Source organism: Littorina saxatilis, linkage group LG13 (assembly GCF_037325665.1).
Source record: "Littorina saxatilis isolate snail1 linkage group LG13, US_GU_Lsax_2.0, whole genome shotgun sequence".
Lineage (NCBI taxonomy): Eukaryota > Metazoa > Mollusca > Gastropoda > Littorinimorpha > Littorinidae > Littorina > Littorina saxatilis.
Window position 1 is genome coordinate 38246373 of NC_090257.1, and position 16639 is coordinate 38263011.

Below are 16639 nucleotides of genomic sequence, written 5' to 3' on the forward strand. Positions count from 1 at the left end.
TTTAACCAATTTGGTTGAAAAATGAGGGCGTGACAGTGCCGCCTCAACTTTCACGAAAAGCCGGATATGACGTCATCAAAGACATTTATCAAAAAAATGAAAAAAACGTTCGGGGATTACATACCCAGGAACTCTCATGTCAAATTTCATAAAGATCGGTCCAGTAGTTTAGTCTGAATCGCTCTACACACACACACACACACACAGACACACAGACACACACACACACGCACATACACCACGACCCTCGTTTCGATTCCCCCTCGATGTTAAAATATTTAGTCAAAACTTGACTAAATATAAAAAGAACAGCTGAATATATCGCGACTGTGCACAAAACGTCGATACATGTATACATGTGTATCACGCGCGTGAAGGGCACATAACTCTTCACTCTATTTCATGACGTCATTATGTTGTGGTCACATGATCAGCTGTATCCGCCATCATGGCTTGTCTGGAAACTGTTGGACGTAGAGACACTTGTGCTGTGTGATTTCTGTGGTTCTCACATCCAGAGGGAGTGCTTCATTCTGTTTGTTTGCTTTTTGATGAGTAAGTACTAGTTGCCACGTGGGTTGTACACCCCAATCTTGGATGTCCGACCCGTGTATCTTAGGCAAAGTCAAGCCACTTATCTCAGAGCACGGCTATCATTATATCATAGTACAAACTACAACAAAGTCAAAGTTGACATAACAGTGAACACCCACTGTTTACGAGTGCTCCAAGTTCAGCGCGTCTTTTTCGTTGCCTCTGGCTTACTGTGGGATTTCACGTCGAGTAAGGACGTCGAAGATATGGTCAAACTTCAGTGTTTTCTTCTTCTTCTTCTTAGTGATAGGTAGCCAACATTGAAAACTAAAGCATGGCCATCGTCATTCATGCCTTTGTTATGATGTGTCAGACAAAGGATGCGTACTAGATCTACTACTAGTCTGGATCTGGATCTTTTACGTTGCAGGAACCACTGTTGGTCGTCTGCTAATTGAGGCAGAGTTCTCCCGCTGGAATTGACTAGTAGGTAGTACAGTACCGATTTCATGATCATTACCATGTCTATTCGGGCAATAAATCTGTGTCACTATATAGCTAGGGTAGGTTGTTCCTGTGCAGTATATATGAGTTAATTAATTGTTCTTCAGTACTGGTGACAGAAAGGGGGAAAAGTGGTCAAAATTCAAATCTCTAGTTTTGTTTTTGAAATATAGCTTTTCATAAAGCAGAAATCTGATGACAGTGATGTACATAAGAAAACATCACTGGTTTACATGGTTCTTACATAATCTAACTTTTAAAGCTGGTTCTTGTGTGTCTGTGTGTATGTTTGTATGATGACGATAGGACCCGAAACGGCTGCACGGACTGAGACAGGAATTGCAGAGAATGTTCTTTGCCACTCGAGTCGTGTCATAGGGTACTTTTGGAATAGTAAATTGGAAAGGATTCTTTAAAAAACGGCGAAAAACATTATATACCCTGTGAGCTATCGAGGGTCTGGGCTGTCGAAACATGGTCTTGTTAAAAGACGTTTTCAAATGGTTTACGGGGAGATACACTCGAAGCACATGTAGCGAAGTTATGTTGCCAAATCATCAAAGATCAACATTTCACTACACGGATCGATGCACACAGTCGAAATAGATGTGACTTTCACACGACCGAAGACTACATTATGGGGGTGTTGGCAGAGTAGTTGGGATTTTCCCATAGCAGAGTTTACTCATTCAGTAATTCAGTAATTGTTTGCAAAGTTAGTTCTGCAAGTCAAGTGCAAGCCACTTGCGGAACTGATATACTGCACACACACACACGTACAATGTTACACATGTACACATAACACTAAGAGATATATATATGTTAGCCAAGGGGAAAGGAAACCTGTCGCAGAATCAACGTTTTTTTTGTTTTTAACTGAATAGTACATGTATACACATACGTATTGTTATTCTCAGGCCTCTGTTTTCAGTCACTGAGTTATATTTATAATTTTTTGATCTACAGCAGTCCCTCTCATGAACGGACACCCTTGGGCCATAGTAAAACTGTTCGTACATTGCTGGTGTCCGGTTACGGAGGGGTGACCACACCACCCCCTCCCCCATACACTCACACAGAGACACACAAACAACAGGATTGAGTCTATGCTAATCACTTCTTGTGGCTACTAAACAATAACAATAAACTCATAATACTTCTTTAAACGTTCTGTAAAAATGATTTGTATGAAAAGTGTTGAAAAGAAGAGATAAAATAAATCCTCAAGGCAGTGAACACACTCACCATGCACTGACATACGAAAGCAGCAACACAAACACAGCACAGAGGAGCGCGTGCAGATGCTTTGCAAGAATAAGCTTGAAAACCAGTTTGAATAAATAGCAGCAGATAGAACTGCATGTCATAATCATGAATGTAATTTATTTTCTTCTTGTCTGGCTTTATTGACTGCATGCCGATCATGTGGCATGGCAGTGACTTTTCACTCTTCAGTCGAAATACACTGTACATAACACAGCTCCCACTCAGGGGACTCTCCCTCACTAATGCCTACCCCAAGCCGTGACAACTGATGCTTGGAAATTGTGTGGAAGAGTACACCTCTATTTCTCTCCAATGCTCTTCCTGCTGACATGCAGTGACACCGGACACCCCACAGAGTTCAGCCAGCTACCCCTCCACCCCCCCTCCCTCTCTCTCACTCCCTCCAGCCATGTACTGTTTGGGGCTGTGGCCAGAGAGGCCTGCTGCACTGTTCACTCAGAGCAAAACCAGTTGACTGTGTGGTAACTTTTGACAAAGCAAGACACTCACTGGTCAAGGCTGAGGGGAAACAAGAGTATCTTGTCAATGAAAGAGGTTACACACAGACACACGATGCTGAGAACTGTGGCCGATATTTCACTCTCTTTCGCTCAGGACCTTCATCGACCATGGTTTCTGTTGTTTACGTCCAACGGACAAGAATAAAGAGCACAGTGCAGTTTCATGTTGGCATCTTCGCATGTTCCATACATGTACTCCACTCCTGACCAAAACTAGCCCCCCTCCTGATGGGTACACGTGCACTCAAGTTATCAGTGACTGTCATCAGGCTATTGCGGCTGTGATCTTTGTACCAAGAGCCGGACTGCTCTGTTATCGATTTTGTTGTGGTGAAAATTTGACGATGGTCTGTCCGTACATTGGAGGTATGACCTGCTGTTGGGACCGAAAATGAGTGTCCGCGTCCACGTTTTGCAGGTGTCCGTTTAAGGGGGGGCAAATATAGAAGGAAAACACTCCGTGCCGAGCAAATGTGTCCGTACATGTCAGGTGTCCGCTCCATGCCGGGGGCCGTACATTGCAGGGACTGCTGTAATAACTTTAGTTCATTTTGTTTTGGAGCTTTTGTCAAACTCAATCTCAGAGATTGTAAGCTTTTGAAAAGCATGTATGAGAAATATATTCCTTAAATTGTGTGCTGTAAATTAACTGCTATAGTGCTTAGCCCATGGATGCTTGAACATAGAGTTTTATGTCTTTCTCTTTTTAACGGGGAGCAGAGAAAGGGGCATGACAGTTTTTAAACTAAGTACTGCCCAGATCTTTATACATGATTTAGAACGTTGTTAGTACAATAGTAGTTACTACATTTCAGATGGTTTTATATGATGGCAAGCAAACATTGATTAGAGTAAAACTGAAACTGCATGGTGAAAGTACACAGCCTAAATGACATGGGTTACAAGTGCATCAACTGTGCGTGTGTATCCTGCTTTCTGAACAGATCCTTAATTATCAGAACATTTGAAAGTTGAATCAGGGGAGTGGCTAGCAAACCCTCTGTGTCATCAGTTAAATTTTAAAATGCAAATCTAGCATAGATCTGCAAGTGCAACAATATTCTTACTCAAAATTTCATGTCTCTAAGTCTAAATAAGTTAATCAACTTAATGATGTTTTACATTACTGTATCATGTAGATCTATATGTACTGTTTAACTTTAACTGTTGCTTGCAGTTCATGAGTTACAGTTTAAGCATGACTGTCACATTCAGTCGAACAGTCATTTTATACAACTACTAGAGGAATACCCGGCTTCGCCGGGGTGAATCGCGAGACAGAGACAGACAGCGTGGCGGTTCACCACAATCACCTTTGAAGGCGAAGTCCTGTCAAACGGGATTGAGAATTTTAGAGCTTATTTCTTAGTCCTATATTATCTGTTATGGCTTCTCACATGCCAGAACATACAGACAGACAAAAGCCGCTAGATCCCATCACAAACAGAACTCTACAATCCACAGGTGTGCCCACACACAAACGCACACACACACACACACAGAGAAGCCGTATTATCTATATCTATAAATATATAGAGATAGATGACAGTGTATTTTTCGCGTGGCTATAAATTGATTCGACCTTTTCACTTTTACAGTAAGGACAACTTACGGGTACATGCAAGGAAAGCCCACAACTTCTAAGGCGAACAACTCTGCAGAGTCTGCTGTGAAGGGCGACGGTAGTCTCCCTGTCACACTCGACCCCCTTTGAATGAACTTAAATCCCTCCCAGGTGGAATGGGAACAGCACGAAAATGATTCAGTGACCAAAACACCACAATCACCTTTGAAGGCGAAGTCCACTCAAACGGGATTGAGAATAACTGTTATGGCTTCTCGTAGGAAGGCCTGAACATACTGACACACCAATGCCGCTAGACCACATCACAAACAGAACTCTACAATCCACAGGTGTTGCCCACACACACACACAAACACACACACACACAGAGAAGCCGTATGTATATCTATATTTATAAATATATAGAGATAGATGACAGTGTGTTTTTCGCGTGGCTATAAATTGATTCGACCTTTTCACTTTTACAGTAAGGACAACATACGGGTGCAATCGTGACATTCTAAAAATAGTAACGTAGTAACGGGAATATGGTTTGACGCCACACGAAGGAAGGGAGATAAACGCTGAAAACACTGGAGAAGATAAGGAAGAGTTACTGGGAAAAACCAAAATCGGTTCAGCGCTGCGCGCTGAGAGTGAGAGCACGTGTTGAAATATCTCATCGATGAGGTTGTGTCTGGGATCTCTTTGAATAAGCCCACCAAATTTGAAGCAGATCCATCGAGAACTTTGGCAGTGCATCGCGCACAGACACACAGACAGACACACACACAGACACTAGTCGTATATATATATTATAAGTTAAATACTTAAGTTAATTATACTGTGTGTGAATCTTATCAGGTCACATTTGATATGGTCATTTGTTTTCACATGTATGTTAGTGTTACTTTTACATTGGGTGGTAATAATAAATTATACTAATAGATCGAATTCCTGAAATAACTGTCGGGTTTGTATGGGTTGTGAAAGAGTGAATGTACCCTTTCTTTTAACGGGTCAAACAATCCACAGGCCAGTCACAAGTAAGGGGTGTGTCTGAAACATGTGGGACAAGAAGCAGTATGTGGTTTGTTTGTCCCACTAAAGGCAATCTTGAGTATTCAATCTTTCACTTTCACAACCCATAGAAACCTGACATAGTTATTTCCAAACACCATCTATTGTTTATTCTTAATCTTATATGAACTTATATGAAGTCTTATATCGCGCGCGTATCTCCAGACTCGGACTCAAGGCGCAGGGATCTATTTATGCCGTGTGAGATGGAATTTTTGACACAATACATCACGCATTCACATCGACCAGCAGATCGCAGCCATTTCGGCGCATATCCTACTTTTCACGGCCTATTATTCCAAGTCACACGGTTATTTTGGTGGACATTTTTTATCTATGCCTATACAATTTTGCCAGGAAAGACCCTTTTGTCAATCGTGGGATCTTTAACGTGCAACACCCCAATGTAGTGTACAACGAAGGGACCTCGGTTTTTCGTCTCATCCGAAAGACTAGCACTTGAACCCACCACCTAGGTTAGGAAAGGGGGGAGAAAATTGCTAACGCCATGACCCAGGGTCGAACTCGCAACCTCTCGCTTCCGAGCGCAAGTGCGTTACCACTCTGCCACCCAGGATTCCTCTTTAGTCTATTAACTCTAATGTGGACCTGACTACAATCTAAGGGTGGGTGGGTGGTTGTGTGTTTACGATTGAGACCGCAGAGTGTGACATAGGTCAGATAACAAATTAATGAGGCAGAGCTAAACAAACAACAAAAAAGAGAAAAAAAGGTGTCAGTGGCTTATTGTTTGTGGATTGTTTAATTGCATTGCCCTATTTTTTATCACCTTGATAGAAGTTATCAATGAACTAAGGCCAAAAAAAAAAAATAGTCTGACCTTATTTTTTTCGCGCGACCCTAGACTTTTTTTGGGCATTGGGGGGGGGGGGGGGGGGGGGGGGGGAATCTTGGTTTTTTTGCAAAATAACGTGAAAATATGGTTTTTTGGAAAAAAAAAGAAAAAAAATCCCGACCTACCGACCCTATTTTTTTGGCCTATGTTACCGTAAACAGACCTCTTTTTTTTTTTGGCCTAATGAAGCATACTTGTTAGCTTTAAAAGATCATGACGCTTACGTGTTGTATTAGAGCAGGTTTGCTGTTGTTTATTAAATTCCTTTCTTCTAGTCAGGAAAGCAGGGTTCACTGACTGATGTCTGAAATTATCTTTATACTGTGGCCTGTGCCAATCCACACAGCGTTTTTTGTTTGTTATCACTAAGTCTTGTTTGCTACTTTATCAGTACATGTAATACAAATGACATGATGATCCGTAATTAATAATTTGTTGTTGTTTTTGTTTTTTTGCTGCAAAGCAGGAGTGTTTTGATTGAAGTTTTAACTGCGTTCCTATACATTTTGTTTTCAGTGTCGATAATTAACTGATAGTGATAATGTAATAGTTCATAAGGAGAGAAATAGAAATCAAAAGCAATATGACTTGCAGCTAGCTCAATGTGATCTGTAAATTGTTATGTGTACATTTTTTTCAGTCTAGGGGGTGACAAGACCAACAGACAAAATGGTGGAGTGTCGGATACCAGGCCATATCACGGGCCTCTACATCTTTGCCGTTGTCAACCTGTGTGCGTTACTCAACATTTCCCTCGTCAGCGCTGATGTCTTTGTGGTGAGTGTCTTTGTTGCCTGACCAGTGATTTGATGAACATTCATTTTGTGAAAGTGTGTTATCATGAAAGGTTGAGGGCCTAACTGTTTCGTCATAAATTTCCATACGCCTGGGGCTATCTTTGAGTTTTTCTTCGACTTCGAAAGAACATATTTTGGGACGCAATTCAGGGTAGTTGTTTTTTAGGAAAACCGTTTTGAACTGATAAGTGATATGGAATAACGAGTCCTTGTGTAACTGTAACCAAAACAAGCAGTGTTTTGTAAGCGAGAATTGTGTGTGTTCAGAAACATGAATCATGTGATTAAGTGACATTTTCTTATGAAAACATGACCATTTTGAGTGTGTTTTTCTGCAATCACATCAAGTTTGCATTACATTTGACATTACATACCTAATTAAGATTTTTTTCTTCTCACTTGACTACTAAGCAGTAATGTCCCAGTGAAGATGGTACCGTTTTGTTTCAGATCAACAGATCAGAAAACTTTACCATTGCCTCCTTTGATGACAAGCAGGCTTTGTTCGGACCAGATTTTCCAAAGGATGGTTTGATAGTAAGATTTGTGCAATTTTTTGTGGTCTTATCGTGCAGTTTTTATTGCTCTAGCTTTAATAAGGAAAAACATCCATTGATGTTTCTGATTTCCCAGACAGACCCTAGTATTTCCTCCTCACCTGAGAATTTTGTTGACTCTTCACAGAAAAAAAATCAATTAAGAAAGACAAAACTGGATTTTGCAGACTTTACAAGTTAAAGTAGATCTTGTCCAACATCTAGGGGACACGCACAGCTCCCACGATTTTGCAGACTTTACAAGTTAAAGTAGATCTTGTCCAACATCTAGGGGACACGCACAGCTCCCACGATTTTGCAGACTTTACAAGTTAAAGTAGATCTTGTCCAACATCTAGGGGACACGCACAGCTCCCACGATTTTGCAGACTTTACAAGTTAAAGTAGATCTTGTCCAACATCCAGGGGACACGCACAGCTCCCACGATTTTGCAGACTTTACAAGTTAAAGTAGATCTTGTCCAACATCCAGGGGACACGCACAGCTCCCACGATTTTGCAGACTTTACAAGTTAAAGTAGATCTTGTCCAACATCTAGGGGACACGCACAGCTCCCACGATTTCTGGCCCATAAAAAGCCATGTGTAGATAAAAACCAACCTTAACAACAACAAAAAGAAACCTACCTAGGTACCAACCTGAATATTTGGGCCTTAGATTTTATATTTTCAGCCTGATTAGTTTAACAATCCTGCTTGAATCCGTAGCCAGTATAATTTGGCTCGAAAGTCTAACTCTTATTAGAGGAAAAAAATACAAAGTTTTGGAATGATGTATTTTTTGGGTAATGCTTATTTTCATTTTGATGAATTGAGTACAAGTAGTAGTAAATTCCTGATGGAATCACAATTCAGCATAGCAAGTATTAACATTGTGTTATTAAAAAGTTATTCAGGTGCAGTGATGAAAATACATTTTGGGGTATGATACATACATGATGTAATAGTTGTGTAACAGAAATATCTACATGTGGTGCTGGTAGTGATTGTTTCAATCAATCAATCAATGAGTCTTATATCGCGCATATTCCGTGGGTACAGTTCTAGGCGCTCTGCAGTGATGCCGTGTGAGATGAAATTTTATACTGCCAGTAGATTGCAGCCATTTCGGCGCATATTTACCTTTCACGGCCTATTATTTCAGCACATAATCCCATATATTTGATTAATACAAAACGTTGGGCTGTGTTTTCTTAAGGGTCAAGTGGTTTATGTATCACCCCACGATGCCTGCACCAAAGTGAACCCTCCGCCGCCTGGAAACGATTTACCATGGATTGCGCTGATTTCACGTGGACCCTGTCATTTTGATTTGAAGGTAAGTCACTTGTTTACGGTATCATTTGTTTAAAAATTACATTTGAATTCTTCATGTTGATTGATGCTGCATTTTCTTTTTTTAAACCTCTCTCTCAAGTCACTAGTCAGTCACAATCACAGACACACAGGCATACACACACACACAGGCACACACACACACAGGCACACACACACACACACACACACACACACACACAGAGGACTACAGTATCTCACATTTTAATTGTCCTGCTGTTATAGCCTGTCCTTTAGCAAAAAACCCGCAGTTACAACAAAGTACTTTGTGTCCTACTCCTAGTTTTGACATTGTTGTTAGGGTTTAAGAAATATCCCTACCAGTTACCACACATTTTATAACCACTTCACATCAGCTGTGTGATATTGATAACAACTGTCTCTCCCTGTGTCAAAAAGATAGGTACATGTACATAAAACCACGGACATCACTATCTGCCTGACCTTGAGTGGCTTGAGCTTAGCTGTCAGATCCTTTCTGCGCACAGGTGTCTAAAAAGAAGGTCATTTTTACAGTCCGTCTGTTACTCTTAGGGGTCATGCAAACATCTTGTTGTTTTCTTCTGTAACTGTGTCACTCAAAGTGTCTGTTAGAAGAATAATTGCTCTTGATGTTTAAGAATAAAATGATGTTTACAAATGACACAAGAATGAATGGTGACTGACATTTTTGCAGAGCCGGTTGAAGGACAAGAGCTTAGAGCATGATTGTAAATAATGTTTACAAATCAACGAAAAGGAAATTTTCATGATGAAAAATCTAACCAGCTAGTTGCTGGTTTTTGTACATCTTCAGTGTAACTGTGTTGTTCTCAGGGCTCAATCTTTGGTTACTGACGAACATTGTTTTTATCTGATCCCTGGCCGTTCAACTGTGATTGTTTTGACATATATAGGGGGTCTTTTGACCATATATTTTCCTATCAAACCGACATAGTCAGGGCATTTTGACCCATACATAGTTTCAGTCCAGGTCAAACGGGCCTATTGTCCTTTGAGTCAGGGAACAACACTACATCTTGGTCTTATTGTGGGTGCGCTCATTGATATCCCATGCTAACTCCAGACATCACCTTATCCTAGCCCTTCTGCTAATGTTCAGCTTTTCGTCTACAAAACATGCAAACATCAATAGACAAGTTTACACTAAGGCCTAAAACAAAAATAGGTGTGGTTACGGTAACCCGACCTACCCTATTTTTAGGGGCCGATCCTATAACTTTTTATTACATTTGTCCAACAAAAAAAACCCAAAAAAAACGAGTGCAAAAAACGCAATGAAAGCGAAAGCGCCCGAGTCGCACACTTATTTCCCTGTCAAGTAGGTTTAATTTGTACACATTAGAAAAAAAAGTTTTAAAAAAAAAAGTGATTGCCTACCTACCTACCCTATTTTTTTTGGCTATGTTACCGTAACCACACCTATTTTTTTTTTTTGCCTAATGAGAAAAATGCGTGCACAACTCTTAATGTCATGTAACTTACACAGGCACACTTGATTCTCTGGAACATTCAGGATCAACATTCAGATTCCAGATCTTCATTGCTTTCTCATGTTTAGTTTCAACAGTACCCCCCGCGGGTTAGGGGGAAGAATTTACCCGATGCTCCCCAGCATGTCGTAAGAGGCGACTAACGGATTTTGTTTCTCTTTTTACCCTTGTTAAGTCAAAGTGTTTCTTGTATAGAATATAGTCAATTTTTGTAAAGATTTTAGTCAAGCAGTATGTAAGAAATGTTAAGTCCTTTGTACTGGAAACTTGCATTCTCCCACTAAGGTAATACATTGTACTACGTTGCAAGCCCCTGGAGCAAATTTTTGATTAGTGCTTTTGTGAACAAGAAACAATTGACAAGTGGCTCTATCCCATCTCTCCCCTTTCCCCGTCGCGGTATAACCTTCGTGGTTGAAAACGACGTTAAACACCAAATAAACAAACAAACAAAGTTTCAACAGTGTTTAACATTAAACTAGCATTACCTTGCAGAACTCTTTATGTCATGCCACACAGACACATGATTCTCTGGAACATTTACGACTAACACTACACTCAGCTCTGATTCCAGCGCTTTATGGCAACAAAAGACTCATAAAATGATTGCATGCCCTATGCATCCTGACATTTGGCCTTTCAGGTTGGAAATGCTGAGAGGGCCGGCTATGGGGTAGCTGTTGTGCATAATTCTCCACATGATGACTCTGTGTTGCGTATGGCAGGAGGAAATTGTAAGTGGGTCAGGGGGAGTTGTTAACCTGTCTGACCCAGATGTGTGTGAATCCAGCAGTTACTGATCCCTAACAACACCACACAGTGCTACCTGCCATGTGGGGCCCCTGCGATGAGAGACCACCTCCCAATAAAGAATAACTTTCTCTGTTCTTAAACTTCTAGCTCCCATCATTTATTATTTTGATCAAGATTCACCTGCAAATGCAGGAACTCTTTTAGCGGTCCCAAGGGTGTCCTTTCATCGCAGGTACCACTTTCTTCCCTCAAGCTGTGTCATCGTCAAGAGTTTCCAGGTATGTTCTGAGGTATTTGCCTGCATTGAAGTAAAGTCCGTTTCCTAACTAGAAATGAGAAGTTTAGAGTTTCCTTTTTAAGGAAGAAACTTTGTGACAACATGGTCAAGTGGTCACTGAAACACAACTGGAAACTTTTGATTAAGACACAGCTTTGCAACACACCTTGAGAGTTTTTTGATAGGCAGAGCTGACTGGTGGATTGAGCAACTGAAACCATGAAGGTTTTGTTTTTTTGACATACATACAAGAGGCTTTTGATAATTGAGATGAACAACCTTGCATTAATAACTGATTTATGGCTTACCATTAATATGACAATGGGAATGTTTTATGAACAAGTTTGCATTAAAACTTGATAATTTCAGTCAAAATGAAATCCACCAGTTTCAGCACTGTTTATAAGAGTGATACCTGTACTGTATGAGCAGTTTCTGCCTTATTTTTGCAAGAGAACAACTTCAAACTCAAAGGAGACTGTCATTATAGTAAGCACAAAAATAATCACTTTGCAAAGCCGCAAATGCTTTCAGAATGGTCTTTTTTTGTTGTTGAATTTTCTGATACAGGTAATGGGTAATATATATATATATGTATATATGGTCAAGACCATGAAGGTGACACCAATGAGTGTGACATGCAAGAACAAATTTCAATGTTATTACAAGCTGACAATTTCCTGACAATTTACTAGGTATGGTCATGCTAAACTTCTACGAAAAGTGTTTTCCACACTTGAGCCATCGTTAAGATGTATTTACAAAAATAATATCAATGTTCAAACATAATATGACGCCATCACAATTTCAGATTCAGGCAATTTAATGATCCAAGAACAAACAAAAAGAAATGCTGGTGGTGTTTTTTTATTGCTAGGCCACACATCCATCAATACAAACAAGATAAGTATAAGCAGGTAAGAATCTCTAATTGGGTCAAATACCTGAGCTTGAAATTGCATAACATGACACCAAAACACTAAGTCAAAATGCAACATGGAGTTCAAAGACAAAATACCATCAATACTAGGTCCAAAACAGAAAACATAGATGATGTTTGTGTGTCTCCAAAATATCATAATGAAAAGACTAATTATAGTCATCAAATTAAATCAATAATAGAGCCATCCTTCACTGGATGCTGCGTAATACCCGAAAATGCCAAAAATTAAACCAAGAACACGCCCAAATCAATCATTTTGGCATTAAATAATAATAAAACATTGTTACATACATTATTTCCTTTGGCAAAAAAAAGAAAGTGGATGTGTTACCTTGTCTTTAAATGAGAGGGAGAAAAGAACAAGTCGCGTAAGGCGAAATTACTACATTTAGTCAAGCTGTGGAACTCACGGAATGAAGCTGAACGCACTGTATTTTTTCACCAAAACAGTACAGCTTCGTCAATCCCCGCGAGAAGGAAATCGCTCACCTCCCACGTGCAAAACGCACTGAAATTAACACTGCACCTCTCTTCGTTTTAACTTTCTGAGCGTGTTTTTAATCCAAACATATCATATCTATATGTTTTTGGAATCAGGAACCAACAAGGAATAAGATGAAAGTGTTTTTAAATTGATTTCGAAAATTTTATTTTGATCATAATTTTTATATTTTTAATTTTCAGAGCTTGTTTTTAATCCAAATATAACATATTTATATGTTTTTGAAATCAGGAAATGATGAAGAAAAAGATGAACGGAAATTTGGATCGTTTTATATAAAAAAAATGACCAAAGTCATTAATTAATTTTTAAGCCACCAAGCTGAAATGCAATACCGAAGTCCGGCCTTTGTCGAAGATTGCTTGGCCAAAATTTTAATCAATTTGATTGAAAAATGAGGGTGTGACAGTGCCGCCTCAACTTTTACAAAAAGCCGGATATGACGTCATCAAAGACATTTATCGAAAAAAAGAAAACAACGTCCGGGGATATAATTCCCAGGAACTCTCATCTCAAATTTCATAAAGATCGGTCCAGTAGTTTACTCTGAATCGCTCTACACACACACACACACGCACACACACACACACACATACACACACATACACACACATACACACACATACACCACGACCCTCGTCTTGATTCCCCCTTCTATGTTAAAAATTTAGTCATAACTTGAGTAAATGTAAAAATGCAGTGAAAAATACACATAAATTGTTCTTTTTTCGTGTCCAAACGCAACGGTTTGTTGACTCCAAAATCAATGTAAATTTCTTGCTGCATCAGAGTTTAAAATGTTCGCTTGCTTATTAATCCAAGAACTAAAACATAAAATCTTTCAGATTAGAGGTTAATCACGTGTGTTGGATGCGGATATTTCTTTCAAGTTAACATCGATCGCTATCACCCAAACATGACACCACGCATTGCGTTTGAGCACGATTGATGACGCTCTATATAAACAAGAAACGAACAAATATTTGACACGCACGTAACGTCAATAGGAATTGATAACGTTTTAAGAATTCGGAAATCAATAAATTGACTCTTGATTCGATCTTTTTATGGTGAAACTTGCCGTCTGAAGTGACACACAGGTATGTCTGTCACGTTTTTCTTCCACCACAATCGTCGATTTTTCATTAAAAAAAAAAGTTTTTTAATGACAAAAAGCAAGTTTAACTCACTTTATGTCATCACACGAAGCTTTGATTATATAAGAACAAGTGACAACAGTTTGATTTCATTAATTCTTTATCTTCAACCTTAGAATCGCACTCAAAAATTGTCAGCTGGTGATTTCTGCACTCGAGCGACCTCCATGGTCTTGACCATATATACTTGTTCTGTTTCCAAAAATGTTGAAAAAAAATTCAAACATTCTGAATTGTAAAAAGTTTAGAGTGGATACATATAATAATAATAACTGTTTTAAAACGTTTCCTTTAAGTGAAAAAAGGTAAAAACAAATTTTGACTAGATTTTGTGTGAACAGGGACACTTAACTTTGAAGTTGTTAAGACAATATCCCGGTAACTTTGAAGTTGTAAAGACATTCCTGGAGGTAAAGAATGTCTTGCACACATGAAATTAACCTGGCTTGTTACGTTTGTTCCACTGCTACAGGGTAAGGTAGTGCTAAGGCCAAAAAAAAAAAATAGGTCTGTTTACGGTAACATAGGCCCAAAAAATAGGGTCGGTAGGTCGGGATTTTTTTTCTTTTTTTTTTCTTTTTTTTCCCAAAAAACATATTTTTACGTTATTTTGCAAAAAAAAAACCTTTTTTTTTCCTTTTTTTTTTCCCCCCAAATGCCAAAAAAAAGTCTTGGGTCGCGCGAAAAAAATAGGGTCGGTCGGGTTACCGTAAACAGACTATTTTTTTGTGTGGCCTAAATTGCTTTTTTACCTGTGTGTGATTTCAGGTGCTAAACGTTCAAAAAGCAAATTACTCTGCGGCCATCGTGCATAATTATGAAGGCCATGATTCTGTTATGCCCATGTCTGGAGATTCCAAGTGTAAGTGTGACCTTAACTTCCTTACCTTGACCTTTTAAGCCTTTGACCTGTGCACTTCTGCTTGTATTCACGCTGTGTTCATGTATGCAATTTAAAAAACAGCCTCTAATAAGTTCAGGTTCCAAAAATAGTTTATCAAAAGTGCATTGCGTGTTTTGTTTGCTTTAATAGTATGATACATTTGAAAACATGAAGACAGTTGTGTCCTTTGCATTTTGATGGATAAGACTGATGAGTCAGTAGCAGTATTCAAAGTATTCAGTGTGTCAAACTGGAGCTTAATTGATTGCACTCTCAATCAGAAATGGGTAGATTAGCCAAGTTGTTAGATTTTTCTTGACTTGAGCAGATGACCAGTACATTATGTATACCTGCAATAATACAGTTGCTAATTTCATAACAGTGTGGATATAGTTAATTACATTCATTGATATAATTTTTAGATGAATTTCAACCTCTTCCTTGTGGATAAAACTGGTTTGAAATCTGGAATGTTTTGTTTGTAAAATTTACTTGACAAACTGAGCTCTTTTTGTGGCAAGAAGGGTTGCTTACTGTGTGTAAATTGTATTTGTAATAGTGGTAACTTTGATGCATTTCTGTTTACTAGAGCTACTCAGACTGTATAACAAATAAGAAAAAGTTACTCACTAACTTAAGGTTACATTGTCATTAGTTATGACATTGAATTGGGAATTGAAGTTTAAGTTGTAATCCAGAAATGAAAGAGTAAGCAGGGATCGCGCTAGGATGTTTCAAATTGCGTATGGCTTACGCAATGTCGGCCAAAAAACGCGTAAAGCAGAACCGATTTTGCATCACTATAACACAGTTAAATCATGACGATGTGCGAAAAAATGAGGACAACTTTCGCTGCATGCCGTTTTGAATGAATCAAAGACAGGCTTGAACTGAAAGCGTCTCTCGGCCTAGATTTGGCGCCACACGCCCAGTGCATTTTGGGTGTATGTTCTGTTTCAGAAAACCGACCGGCGTTGCTTTGCGTCGCTTGCGACACTATTATGCCGAGAGCACGTCACCTCATTTTGTTTTATCCAAAACAGACTTTAGATTTGAACTCGCGCGCTTGTGCTATGTTTGATCCAGAACAGACTAGAGATTCTAAACTCGCGCGCGTGTGTGCTATAGTCTGATTCAGTATTGGGATGTGCTGCTGAGCATGCCGTTTTGAATAGAAGTTGTTTTGCGTACGCGTTACGCATAAGCGCCGGGAAAATGCGTGGGCGGATTTTAAAACGCGTCAAATACGCAACAACAAAAACATGCGTTAACGTGATCCCTGAGTAAGGGTCTGGACATGTGTAATTCATTAAGATTTTAGAACACAGGAATAATTTTCACATTGTAAAATCTGCATAATCTTGGGGTACATGTATTTACTTGTGTCTTCCGAGAGGAGGAAGCTGTTCGTATTTTGAGTATGTCTTTAGGGTGTGATGAGAATAGTTTAAGCAGTAAATAAGTATATTATATTCAAAAGCAGTGCGTGTATTCAGATGACCTGTGTTTACTGAAGATGAACACAATTAGTGGGTGTACAATACCCGCTTAGTTAATGTTATAACTAAGAGATTTTGTAAAGTTGCAAGTGTCCTTAATTTAGAGGCAACTTTCGCA

General features: G+C 39.2%; 1 protein-coding gene across 2 annotated transcripts in view; it reads left to right on the forward strand.

The window, feature by feature from the left end:
* Positions 1-427: 427 nt before the first annotated feature.
* LOC138945682 (E3 ubiquitin-protein ligase RNF13-like) overlaps positions 428-16639 on the forward strand; it is a 42806-nt gene continuing 26594 nt past the window's right edge. The window contains exons 1-5 of one of the 2 annotated variants that reach the window (XM_070317173.1): positions 428-555; positions 6966-7102; positions 7573-7659; positions 8878-8997; positions 11151-11241. In XM_070317173.1, the coding sequence (XP_070173274.1) occupies positions 6995-7102; positions 7573-7659; positions 8878-8997; positions 11151-11241 (406 nt within the window). In that variant the 5' untranslated portion in view covers positions 428-555; positions 6966-6994. Of the gene's footprint in view, positions 556-6965; positions 7103-7572; positions 7660-8877; positions 8998-11150; positions 11242-14907; positions 15002-16639 lie in introns of both variants that reach the window. The other variant, XM_070317172.1, reaches the window with a different exon arrangement.